The sequence below is a fragment of the Amblyraja radiata genome, chromosome 31, assembly GCF_010909765.2.
Source record: "Amblyraja radiata isolate CabotCenter1 chromosome 31, sAmbRad1.1.pri, whole genome shotgun sequence".
NCBI classification, from domain to species: domain Eukaryota; kingdom Metazoa; phylum Chordata; class Chondrichthyes; order Rajiformes; family Rajidae; genus Amblyraja; species Amblyraja radiata.
Genome location: NC_045986.1, coordinates 2,733,305 through 2,747,659, shown reverse-complemented (window position 1 = coordinate 2,747,659; position 14,355 = coordinate 2,733,305). Strand labels below are relative to the sequence as shown.

The 14,355-nt window shown below is 41.0% G+C and overlaps 1 protein-coding gene across 1 annotated transcript; it reads left to right on the top strand.

Moving 5' to 3' along the window:
• The first annotated feature begins 12,694 nt into the window (after positions 1–12,694).
• On the top strand, positions 12,695–14,067 carry LOC116990661. The gene is made up of 2 exons (XM_033048578.1): positions 12,695–13,318; positions 13,423–14,067. The coding sequence occupies exons 1-2, from the start codon at positions 13,001–13,003 to the stop codon at positions 14,065–14,067; spliced, it is 963 nt and encodes a 320-aa protein (XP_032904469.1). The 5' UTR covers positions 12,695–13,000.
• Positions 14,068–14,355: the final 288 nt, after the last annotated feature.

The following is a 14,355-nucleotide window of genomic DNA, read 5'->3' as shown; positions in this document are numbered from 1 at the left end:
AAAAATATAAAAGTGGATAAGTCTCCAGGTCCTGACAGGATATTCCCTAGGACATTGAGGGAGGTTAGTGTAGAAATAGCCGGGGCTATGACAGAAATATTTCAAATGTCATTAGAAACGGGAATAGTCCCCGAGGATTGGCGTACTGCGCAGGTTGTTCCATTGTTTAAAAAGGGTTCTAAGAGTAAACCTAGCAATTATAGACCTGTTAGTTTGACTTCAGTGGTGGGCAAATTAATGGAAAAGATACTTAGAGATAATATATATAAGCATCTGGATAAACAGGGTCTGATTAGGAACAGTCAACATGGATTTGTGCCTGGAAGGTCATGTTTGACTAATCTTCTTGAATTTTTTGAAGAGGTTACTAGGGAAATTGATGAGGGTAAAGCAGTGGATGTTGTCTATATGGACTTTAGTAAGGCCTTTGACAAGGTTCCTCATGGAAGGTTGGTTAAGAAGGTTAAACTGTTGGGTATAAATGCAGGAATAGCAAGATGGATTCAGCAGTGGCTGAATGGGAGAAGCCAGAGGGTAATGGTGGATGGCTGTTTGTCGGGTTGGAGGCAGGTGACTAGTGGGGTGCCTCAGGGATCTGTGTTGGGTCCTTTGTTGTTTGTCATGTACATCAATGATCTGGATGAAGGGGTGGTAAATTGGATTAGTAAGTATGCAGATGATACCAAGATAGGGGGTGTTGTGGATAATGAAGAGGATTTCCAAAGTCTACAGAGTGATTTAGGCCATTTGGAAAAATGGGCTGAAAGATGGCAGATGGAGTTAAATGCTGATAAATGTGAGGTGTTACACCTTGGCAGGACAAATCAAAATAGGACGTACATGATAAATGGTAGGGAATTGAAGAATACAGTTGAACAGAGGGATCTGGGAATAACCGTGCACAGTTCCTTGAAGGTGGAATCTCATATAGATAGGGTGGTAAAGAAAGCTTTTGGTATGCTAGCCTTTATAAATCAGAGCATTGAGTATAGAAGCTGGGATGTAATGTTAAAATTGTACAAGGCATTGGTGAGACCAACTCTGGAGTATGGTGTACAATTTTGGTCGCCCAATTATAGGAAGGATGTCAACAAAATAGAGAGAGTGCAGAGGAGATTTACTAGAAAATATAAAGCATTATTCAACGCTAATTTCATACCTTTATTAAATAAACTTAATACGTTGATTAAATTTTGGAAAACACTTCCCTTATCATTATTAGGTAGAATAAATGCAATAAAAATGATCTTCCTACCACAATTACTATACATATTTCAATCTATACCGGTATATATACCAAAATATATATTTTTTAAATTAGACTCTAATATTACTAATTATATTTGGGACTATAGATCACATAGAATCACAAAAAAACACTTATGTAAACCAAAAGAGGTCGGGGAACTTTCACTTCCGAATTTTATGTATTATTACTGGGCAGTGCATATTAAGAATATGATTTATTGGTTGGATAGTTCTACCCAACAGACAGAATGGATAAAAATGGAGAAGGAGGATTGCCATCCTTGTAATATAGGAACGATCCTCTTCTCCCCAAAAAAACTGAATAACACAATATATAAGAAGAACCCAATTATATATGGTACAATAAGAATTTGGAAACAAATAAAATTATCTTTAAAATTAAGAAATCTATCACTGTTAATGCCAATAGCGAATAACCCTTTATTTAAACCATCTCTTATTGATAAGACATATAACCAATGGGAAAGTCTCGGAATTAGAAGGATCGGGGATATGTACGAAATGGGAAACCTACTATCATTCCAACAACTACAATTAAAATTTAAATTGAAAAACAACCAATATTTTAAATATCTTCAGATTTGCGATTTCGTGAAAAAATATATACAAGGATATCAAAAAGTAACTCCTGACTTATTGGAAGAAGCAATGAATATTGAAGCTGACTCACAAAAATTAATATCATATTTATATAATAGTATTCTAAATATAGACCTACCATCGACAGAGGTATTTAGAGAAGAGTGGGAACGGGAACTAATGATAAAAATTACGAAGGTTAATTGGGAAAAATACCTGATATATATTCACAAATGTTCAATTAATGTAAGACATAATCTAATTCAATTTAAAATTGTACATAGATTATATTATTCAAAAACAAGATTGAACAAATTTTTTCCAAATATATCCGCCACTTGTGATAAATGTCTAGCCCAAAAGGCAACTATAACACACTCCTTAGTTTCCTGCATAAAACTTTATAGATTTTGGAATTATATTTTTGAAATATTTACAAAATTATTCAAGACAAGAATGGAACCTAATACTGAAATGATTATATTTGGTGTAATGGAAGATGGGAATAAATTGAACACATCTCAAAATCTATTCCTTAACTATGGTTTAATAATAGCAAAAAAATTCATTCTTAAATTTTGGAAGGGTACATCAATACCAACGCTTAAAATGTGGATTGCAAGTATGTTGGACACCGCTCATCTTGAGGAAATGCGATTCCTCCTAATGGATAAATCAGACCAATTCATAACGAGTTGGTCTCCATTCGTCGTTTTTTTGGAATCATATGGTGCAACACAATTGTAAAAAATAACTGTTTCAGGACTGGACGAGGGTTGGTCAAGATTATAAATAATGATCTCCTTTTCTTTTTTATTTTATTTTATTTTCTGTATTTTCTCTCTCAACTTTCTTCATTTACTCGTTTTCTTTTTTCACACACTATATATTTCACACCTTTCTATCCTTTACTATCTAACTTCTTTTTCTTATTCTAATCTTTTTTCAATGTAACAAAAAAAAAAAGAAGTTGTACATAAAATGTATTATGAAAATATATATTAGGCACTTTGGTGCCATATGACTGTACTTACTTCTAATAAAATAAAATATTTTTTTTTAAAAATTAAAAAAAAAAGATTTCCCCCTTATCCTTAAACTGTGATCCCTTGTTCTGGACTTCCCCAACATCGGGAACAATTTTCCTGCATCTAGCCTGTCCAACCCCTTAAGAATCTTATAAGTTTCTATAAAATCCCCCCTCAATCTTCTGAATTCTAGCGAGTACAAGCCGAGTCTATCCAGTCTTTCTTCATATGAAAGTCCTGACATCCCAGGAATCAGTCTGGTGAACCTTCTCTGTACATTCTTGCCATAGAGGGACTATGGCAAGAATGTATTTTCTCAGATTAGGAGACCAAAACTGTACGCAATACACCAGGTGTGGTCTCACCAAGACCCTGTAGGGCTGCAGTAGAACCTCCCTGCTCATATACTCAAATCCTTTTGCTATGAAATGTGCCTCATTTTGAGAAAGGCTGCAAGGTAAAGCCTGGGAACTACAGGTTAGTGAGCGGAACACCAGAGGTGGGTAAGTTATTCGAGGGGATGCTGAGTGATTGGGTCTATACACATTTGGAAAGGCAAGCATCGCTAAGATAAGATTCAGTGTTGAACCAATGATAACTTGAATTAATTTTCCCAGACTTCTTACAAAGCCCTAATGAGTCGCTGCAAACATCAAAAACAATTCTGAGGACATCTTCTATGTTCCCTGTGCACGTTACATACTCTAGGGGACCTGCAAGACATGAAATCACATTTGTAGGGCATCCTCTGTATATTCCTGGGAGACTCCTCAAGAGACAAGAGGCAAGAGTCATATGTCCCAGATAGAACAATGAAATTCTTACTTGCTGCAGCACAACAGAATATGTAAACATAGCACTCTGTAAACTATATACTAAACGAGAAAATAAAAGTTCAGTCTGTATATATATATACATACTCACATATACAGAATAATAGGGCAACAATAGTCTATGTAGCTCAGAGCTTATTTGAGGTTGTAGTGGGGTTTTTTTATAGCCTAATGGTTGTACGGAAGCTGAACACGTTTGCAAATTCCTGGGCATTTCTGTAGAAATTAAAACCATGTACATATTAATCTACTCTTGGGATCTCCTGCGCACATCAACACATTCTTAAGAAGCCCTTACAAACTAATGCGTTCCCTGGGACAGCTTATATCTATTTTCACAGTCCCGAAGGTATAATGTATTTACTAATGTACACTGACCAATATTAATGCACTTCTGGGGAACAATTCCCTTCAAGAAGAATGAATTTAACATGAAGCACATGGAGGAATTTTGGCGTTATGATAAAGTATGACATAAACATGCCTTTGGTTTCTTGCAATGCAGCTACGATTAAGCTGAAAGAAACTTTACCAAAATAAAAACAGAAATGGTGACCTGTGGAATGTTAAAATGCCTTCCCTGTTTAGATCGTGGCTCATCTGGGTTAATTGCCAACATCTTTAGATCTATTCAGATATGCAGAATTCATTTTTTGTTTAATCTCAAAATCTATTATTACTGATAAGTTATTCTTCTGTTCTTTCAGTTCTGGGAATCTTTGATCAAATGGTAAATTACAGCTCTGGAGTATAACCATATAACCATATAACAATTACAGCACGGAAACAGGCCATCTCGACCCCTCTAGTCCGTGCCGAACACATAATCTCCCCTAGTCCCATATACCTGCGCTCAGACCATAACCCTCCATTCCTTTCCCATCCATATAACTATCCAATTTATTTTTAAATGATAAAACGAACCTGCCTCCACCACCTTCACTGGAAGCTCATTCCACACAGCTACCACTCTCTGAGTAAAGAAGTTCCCCCTCATGTTACCCCTAAACTTCAGTCCCTTAATTCTCAAGTCATGTCCCCTTGTTTGAATCTTCCCTACTCTCAGTGGGAAAAGCTTTTCCACGTCAACTCTGTCTATCCCTCGTCAACTCTGTCTATCCCTCGTCAACTCTGTCTATCCCTATGTGAGACAAAAATGTGTAGGTTTGTAGCTTGGCGAAAACAAATGGCAAATTGTTCCTAGTGTGTAGGATAGTGCTAAGTGTGTGGGGATCGCTGATTGGCGGGTCTTGATGGGCCGAAGAGCCTGTTTCTGCACTGTATCCTTAAACTAAACTAAATGAGACCACTCCATGTGAGGAAGAGTTCCATTCTCCCCAAGTAACAATGTTTCTCCCAAATTCGCCGTTTTTTTATCAGCGACTTTTACTTTAATATTGGTCTCTCTCACTCCTTAGAACATATAGAACTGTTCCACTGCTGAACAGTTCAGCAGTGGAACAGGCACTTTGGTCCACAATGTCTGTGCCCAACATGATGCCAAGACCAAGTCTTATCTGCATGCACATAATCCACACCCCTCCAATTCCTGTATATCCATGTGCCCTATCCAATATGCCTCCATCACCACACCCAAAAGTGTGTCTCAGGCACCTGTCAACCTTCTGAGTTAAAACCCTGCCGCGCACATATCCCTTTAACTGCTCCTCTCTCCTTAAATTATTTGATATTTCCATTCACTCTAATAGGACCATGCTGGCCCCGAACTCTCTATATCTCACTTTTAAAACCCTCCCATTTAGTTTTAGAGTTTTATTTTTCAAGATTCAGCGTGTAAGCAAGCCCTTTGACCAGCGAGCCCCCATACACTTGGTCTATCCTATAGGTTGCAGATAAGTTACAGAAGCCAATTCATCTACAAACCCACAGGTCTTTGGTGTGTGGGTGGAAACCAGAGCACCTGGAGAAAACCCACACAGTCACAGGGAGAACGTACAAACTCCGTACAGATAAGCGCCTACGGTCAGGATCAAACCCGGGTCTCTTTGCCAGATGCCTCTTTATATGCAAACACACTCCTCCAGTCAACTCTTGGAAGTTCCTATCTCATAACGTCAACATTGTCCAGGGTCATATTAAGGAGTTTAACTTTGGACCAGTCCTATGCTTTCCCAGCAGTTTTAAAGCTAATAGCAAGATGGTCGTAGTTAGCAAAGTGCTCCCCCACTAACAGTGCAGTCAGCGCGCTGTCCACGGGCGCCATGGGGGATTTCCAGGACCGCTGGGCATCGCGGAGGGTGAAATGTATCTTCAATAAGGAAGGGGAAATAGTGATTTAATATTTAAGAATATTTACTTTATTTTGTTTTATGTTGGTGGATTTGTTAGTATTGTTTTGTATTGTAAATAATATGTGTAAATAATTGATTCAAATTATTTTTGGTTAAAAAAAACAATGCAGTCAGATGCCCATACCCTGCGCGATTTCCTGAGTGGGTGGTGATTTGCCCCTTCTGCAGTAGACCCCTCTACATATTGATTGAGAAAATTTCAGACAATAACCTGCTGAGTAAAAATATTCTTCAGATTGACTGCTCGCATTTTCTTTTGCTGTTATCTGAAACCAATGTCCTCTGGCATAGACAAAGGATATTTTATAACTTACACTTGAAATAAATTCCCTTTCCGCAAAGGCAGAACAAATGTCAAGCCCTCACTGAGTTTAGTCAATCAGACAGCTAAATTCCATCGAAGACAGACACAAAATGCTGGAGTTGCTCAGCGGGCCAGGTAGCATCTCTGGAGAGAAGGAATATGTGACGTTTCGAGTCAGAATCTCTCTTCAAACCCAAAACCTGAAACATCGCTTAGTCCTTTTCTCCAGAGATGCTGCCTGACCTGCTGTTACTCCAACATTTTGTGTCTCTCTTTGGTATAAACCAACATCTGCAGTTCCTTCCAACACAGCTAAATGCCATTGTTTTGTTATCCACTGCCCAAACTAATGATGGAGCAGGGGGAATTGGAAAACACAAGAGAACAGAAATAGAACAATATAGAATCGGTGTTGGAAGGGGCAAGGCCATGTAGGAAAGGGAAAGGCCATGGAAATAACCAGATATTGTAGGCCAGAAACCTAAAATGCTGGAATCTGGAGCAAAAAAAAACCTGCTGAGTTCCTCCAGCAGTTAATGTTGGCTGAAGATAGACACAAAATGCTGGAGTAACACAGCGGGTCAGGCGGCATCTCTGGAGAGAAGGAATAAGTGACATTTTGGGTCGAAACCCTTCTTCAGACTGAGCGTCTGCGGCAGGAATAAGGGAAACTAGAGACACGTTTTGTGTAGTGTCAGTCCTTGAGCCAAGAGGTGATCAACAAGTGACATTCAGAATGTGTTAGGACGTGAATGCACTGGAGTTAATGGACTAGAACATGGCTGTTGGTCCATAGTAACAAGAGCATGCGCGCAACCCCACTCTTATGCCCCTGTGCCACTTAGGAAACCTGAACGGAAACCTCTGGAGACTTTGCACCCCACCCAAGGTTTCCGTGCGGGTCCCGGAGGTTCCCGGAGGTTTTTGTCAGTCTCACTACCTGCTTCCACTACCTGCAACCTCCGGCAACTACCTGCAACCTCCGGGAACTGCACCGAATCCTTGGGTGAGGCGCAAAGTCTCCAGAGGTTTCCGTTCAGGTTTCCTAAGTGGGACAGGGGCATTACTCCATTTAGCTTACACTATGAGAATTTCAAAACTCAATTCTAAGCACTCATTTCCAGCCCTTATGATTTTACATCAAATATATGCAGTAGTTCTTTGCCTGAAATTAGTTTAGTTTTGTTTAAAGATACAGCATGGATACAGGTCCTTCGGCCCACCGAGTCCACGCAGACTAAACGTTATACTTTATCCTGTATCTGTACGTTGTGGACGGCTCAATTGTAATTGTATAAAGTCTTTCCATTGACTGGTTAACATGCAGCAGAAAACTTTTCACTGAACCTCAGTATACGTGAATAAACTAAACTAAACTAAACTAAATAATCGATCAGTTGTTCACACTAGTTTTATGTTATCCCACTTTCCCATTCATTCCCCATGCACTATGGGCAATTTACTGAGGCCAGGTGGGACCCGCTAGGTCCCTGTCACACGGGAGGCCAGGTCCCCAAATGCAATATTCCACCACTCACCCATAGCCCCCGACTGCGCTGACATGGTAATAACTTGTAAAAAATAAGATCAATGTGAACGTTTCACTCTCCCTCTTCAGTCCCCTATTCACCTCCTCCATTATCCTCCCTCTCCCCATCCTCCACCAACTCTCCTCTGTTGCCTCCCCTCAGCCCCTCCTTCCCCATCTCCATTACCTCGCCATCGCTCTTCCTACCCCTATCCTACTCCATTCCCCCTCATCCCCAGCACTCCCTCCTCTTCACCCTTTCTCATCTTTCCCCTCTCCTCCCCCACTCCCTCCCTCACCTCTACCTCCCACTACTTTCCCCTACCCTCAGTCACTCCCTCCCTCCATAACACCTCTCCCTCCCTGCTACCCCACTCCTCACCTCCCCCCTATCCCTCCCCCCACCCCACACACAATGAAAATCGCAATGTTTTTTTTAAAAAAGCTAATTTTTATGCAAATGAGATATGGGATCCCATTGTGATGTCAAACGCTGCTGTGCAGATGGAATTGAATTTTATTAAAGTGGTTCTTGTAAAGTTTAAATTGTGAATAACTTGTAAAATATACCATCAATCTGAATGAAACTTGATATAACACATCACAGGACAATGGTGAGTAAGGTGGGCCAAAAATAGTAGTGCTATCGTGTACCGGATTCAGGATCACCTCACAGACAACTCACAGACAGACAATTCACGGACATACTAACAAACAAGATGAGAGATTTAGTAATATACTAGACAAAGTGGGATCCGTTGGGTCCCGTTCCCCCAACACAATATTCCACCATTCACCCATTCCCACAACGAAACCCGTTCACCAATGCAATATTCCACCACTTACCCATAGCCCCCAACTGCACAGGCGCAGCTCATCCCCCCTCATTCCCCTAGCACTCCTCCCCCTCCTCTTCTCCCTCCCTCTTTATAAACTTTAAAAAATTGACTTTTCACTTAAAAAAATCCAATTCCACCTGCCCTGCCCTGCCCCTGCCCGTTTCAATGTTACAAATGACAGGACTCCCAGTGTCCTGTCATTTGTAACATTGTAATGGGTAGGGGCAGGACAAATGGAATTGGATTTTTTACAATGAAAAGTTAAATTTTTTAAGTTTAAAATGTGAATAACTTGTAAAATATAACATCAATCTGAACAAAACTTTATACACCATACACCAGGACAATGGTAAGGTGGTCCAAAAATTGTAGCGCTATCATGTACCGATTTGGCGTAATTCAGGATCACACTCTGCACAGACAGACAGACATAGAAACAAACAAGATGAGAGTTTTAGTAATATACTAGACCAAGTGGGACTAGTTGGGTCCCGTTCCCCAAATGCAATATTCCACCACTCACCCATAGCCCCCAACTGTGCAGGCGTGGCTCATTTCCCCTCATCCCTCAGCATTCCCTCCCCCTCCTTTTCACCCTCCCTCTTTTTAAACTTTAAAACATTGATGTTTCACTTTAAAAAAACCCTATTCCACAAACCCCGCCCCTGCCCATTACAATGTTACAAATGACAGAACTCCCAGTGTGTTAAAGTGAAAATTTAATTTTTTATATTTTAAAATGTAAATAACTTGTAAAATATAACATCAATTTGGCTAATGCACATCACAGGACAATGGTGAGTAAGGTGTACCAAAAATTGTAGCGCTATCGTGTACCATTTTGGCGTATTCAGGATCACATCACAGACAGACAGATAGAATCACAGACATAATAACAAACAAGATGAGAGTTTTAAAGATAGATAGATAGATAGATAGATAGATAGATAGATAGATAGATAGATAGATAGATAGATAGATAGATAGATAGATAGATAGATAGATAGATAGATAGATAGATAGATAGATAGATAGATAGATAGATAGATCAATGTTACATAAATAAGTTGGTGCTCTATTGATCTTCACAGCAGAGCTGGCATCCTGGTGCCATCTCAACAACCTGGAGATCAATGCTCTTAAGATGATGGAATTGATTGTAGACTTTAGGAGAGCTCCCCCTCCCACCCCCCCCCCCCCACTCACCATCAACAACACCACAGTCACATCTGTGGAGTCATTTAAGTTCCTTGGAACTATCGTCTCCAGGGACCTTAAATGGGAGGCCACCATCGACCACAGTCAAAAAGGCCCAACAGAGGATGTACTTCCTGCTGCAGCTGAAAAAACACAATCTGCTACAGGCAATGCTGATCCTGTTTTATATTGCTATCATAGAGTCTGTCCTCACCTTCTCCAACATGATCTGGTTTCGCTCAATCACCAAGCACGACATACAGATCGTTCGATCAGCCGAGAACGTTGTTGGCTTCAACCATCGACGAACTGTACACTGCAAGGGCCAGGAAGCGAGCGAGTAAGATCATCACTGACCCCTCTCACCCTGGCCACAAACCCTTTGAAGCACTTCCCTCTGGAAGGCGATTCCGGACTGTCAAAGCTGCCACAGCCAGACATAAAATCAGCTTTTTTCCCCGAGCAGTAGCTCTACTAAATAACCAAAAGTTTGTAGCCTCCTTTTGTTCTGGTAATTTTATTTAATTCTTCACATGTTTAAATTATAATGTTTTATTTTTAATTGTCTACTGTATATTGTGTTGTTACTTGTGAGCAAAGCACTAAGGCAAATTCCTTGTGTATATACATATTTGGCGAATAAAATGTATTCAATTCAATTCAATTCAATTGAAGCGTTTAATGTAGGCCCCTCCAGAGGCCCACAAGTCTGCACGTCTTTGAGAAGTGGGAGGAAACCGGAGCACTCGCAGGATACCAATGTAGTCACAGGGAGAACGTGCAAACTCCACACAGACAGCATCCAAGGTCAGGATCCAACGCTGTGAGACAGCAGTTCTACATTTTTCATTTCCTCCACACAAAACTATGCCCCTCTGGTGCCAAAACATACGTGTCAACCCTTACACTTCTTATCCCTGATGCTGGCCTGTATCTTCAGACTTTTGTCCAGCCCCACGTTTTCTGTTCTCATCACCCTCAGTCCCCACCTCACCACAGATTTCCCCCTTAATTGCTGATAATCACTATAATTATAATGATTAGATTTTATTTTATTTCCAATCCACGACTGAAGTAATAAATCTTGGAAATCACTGATTAAAAAAAATAATTAAATGGTCTTTGTGCACTGTTATTGATTGGATATTTAGTTTAATTGTAGTGTAGTGATTAGCTCAGCTTCATCATAAAAGGAGCAGGCCGTTACGAAATGTACTCACACTGAAATACATTTGCAACATATTTAGCTGCACTGAAGCACTTTCCTGCAGCAGTTTTGTGGCAGTTGATTTTTAAACAGGGCAGAGAAAATCTGTCAATGCTCAGAACTAGTCAACCTGTTAGAAAAAATCAAGGCTTTTGAGGAAAGAACAGCCAGTAGCTGACTGTGGATTCAATTACGTGATCCTGAGTAATGGCCTGATAGCTAACCCATGCCTGACCAGTAGACACAAGGAACTGCAGACGCTGGTTTGCCAAATAACACACAAAGTGCTGGAATACCTCAGCGGGTCAGGCAGCACCTCTTGAGAACATGAATAGGCAACGTTTCAGGTTGGGACCCTTCTTCAGACTAAAGGGCCTGTCCCACTTAAGTGACTTTTTAGGCGAGTGCAGGAGACTCTGCGCTCGCCACATGGTCGCCACATGGTCACCACATGTTCGATGGTGGTCTCCAGTGAGTGTCCTTCATGGTCGCGAGGATTTCCCGCATTCTGGGAACTAGTCGCGGCCTCAGTATGGTCGCCGCAAATCTTTCAACATGTTTTTCAACCAAAAATTGGTCGCTATGGAGAAAATCGATAATCCTGCAGTCGTAGGTGCAGTTGTAGTGGGGTCGCCATGTAGTTATGGGTAGTCGAGATAGTCGTAGGTAGTTTTAGTTAATTGCGTTTGCTGGCCGTTCATTTTCATTGGTTCATTGGGGGGGAAAAAACGTAAGCACGAGTTTTCAGGACCAAGGATAACCGACCGGTAATGTTAAATGCCCTCCGAACTTCACAGCTGTGTATCTCTGGCTTACTAAAAGTTGTCTGGCTTCTTACAGTTTTTGTCAATCGCTTTGACACTAGTTTCAGAACCTTGATGTCATTTTTCACAACTCTAGATACAAAACTCACAACCAATGATCAAAATACACTTTTTTTCAAAACTCTAACACTTTTTCCAATTTCTTGGATACAATTCACATAAACCAAAGATCATTTGTCCATTGAACTATAATCACCTGTTCAAAATGACACAACTTAACATCAAAGTATAACCATTTCAAAATGCAATTCACACATTACATTTGAGATGACTGTCTATTCATTTCATTACAATAATCTAACTATCAATTGATACAACTGCTCAAAATGACAAGTAACTGTTGCATTACTCTTAAAGCATAGTCTTATGGAAACTGAGGATGAGCATGTTCAGATCATGAAAGTTTCAGGATGACGACAATGATTGACACCACCTGTGACACCAATTCGTTACTGATGATTGATCTGACCTTGTGGTATGGGTGTAAGTGGCATCCACAACAACATCTGTAGTGATACAACATGGAGCAGGCAGGTGGGCACCATAGAGGTCAAGTAGGAGAAGGAAGAGGAGGAAGAGGAGGAAGACGTGGTCAAAGGAATGGCAGGGGACAAGCACCCCTTTTGAGAGGTAGCCATGGGCCCCGTTTGAGAGGTAGCCATGGGCCCCGTTTGAGAGGTGGCAATGGGCCCCGTTTGAGAGGTGGCCATGGGCCCCGTTTGAGAGGTGGCCATGGGCCCCGTTTGAGAGGTGTGGGGGAACGAGGTCGAGGACAAGGACCAAGACAGCAACGGCAAAGAGTCTCCAATGAGATTAGAGCAATGGTTGTAGATCATGTCATCAATCATGGCATGACAATGATTGAGGCAGCGAGAATGATACAACCAAACCTTAGAAGATCAACCGTGGCCTCAATCATTAGAACTTTCCGCAATGAGAACCGGTAAGTCTTCAGCATGCACTACAGTAAACATTACAGTACTGTAGGCTACTCTTACTGTAATTGTCAAATGATTGTACACTGCATGCCAATGTGCAGCACAGAGTAGGTAATGTGACTATGAAAATGTGTTCTACAGTATGATGACATGTTCTTCCTGTCATATTCCCTACAGAATTGAGACTAGACCCAATAGTGGAGGCAGAGGCAGACTCCTCACTGAGGAACAGGAACGGGCTGTAGTCAACATGGTCCGGGCCAGAAATGACATTCGGCTTAGAGAAATCAGACAGAACATCCTGGACGATGAAGATCTCTTCAGGAATGTGGAAGCCATAAGTTTGCCGACCATTGCACGTGTTCTGAAAAGGCACCAGGTGTCCCTCAAACAGTTGTACCGTGTGCCTTTTGAAAGAAATGCAGACAGAGTGAAGCAACTGAGGATTGAGTATGTTCAGGTATGTTCAGTTTCATGATGCCTGTTTGTGAAAAATTCCCCATCATTGTACTGTAATCAATACTGTACAGTAATTCTCTTTCCAACATGTCTTTTTGTACATAGAGGGTGATGGCCCTGGATGCGGATGACAATCATCACAAATTTGTTTTTGTGGATGAGGCAGGCTTCAACCTGGCCAAGACAAGGAGGAGAGGGCGAAATTTAATTGGCCAGCGGGCAACCATACAAGTACCTGCACGACGTGGGGCCAACATCAGTATGTGTGCGGCGATATCAGAAGATGGTGTGGTAGGGCGTAGATCTCTGATTGGCGCATACAATACAGAGCTCCTTGTTGCATTTCTTGATGAGCTAACTCTAGTCTGTAGAGCTGTTGGTGTAATTTATGTCATTGTGTGGGACAACGTCAGGTTCCACCACGCTCATCTGGTGCAGGCATGGTTTCAGGCCCATCCACAATTCCTCACTGTGTACTTGCCCCCATACTCTCCTTTCCTTAACCCCATTGAGGAATGTTTCTCCACATGGAGGTGGAAAGTGTATGATCGGCATCCGCATCAACAAGTGACCCTTCTTCAAGCCATGGACAATGCCTGCGATGACATTACAGCAGACCAGTGTCAGGCCTGGATTCGCCATGCGCGAAGGTACTTTCCAAGATGTTTGGCAAACGAAAACATCTATGCGGATGTGGATGAGAACCTGTGGCCCAATCCACAAGACAGGGTTGATGGGGATGACGAGTGATTGTTGATCCTTTTGTTTAGCTTACTGTACAGTAGCCAGGTGAGGAACACGGCAGTTTGTTTTGCAGGACTTTTTTTTTGTTTTGTTACAGTAATTGTTGCTTTCATTCAACCTATGTTGTCATTTAGTTTGTATTCATCAATAAATTTCAGCTTTGTTCAATGATTCCACTGTGTCTGTGGTATTCTTTCTACTAATCCTTTTACAGTGACATTACGTGTAGCACAGGATGAAACATGTATCACATATTTTGTACTACAATATTTAATGGTTGTACGAACAACTAAA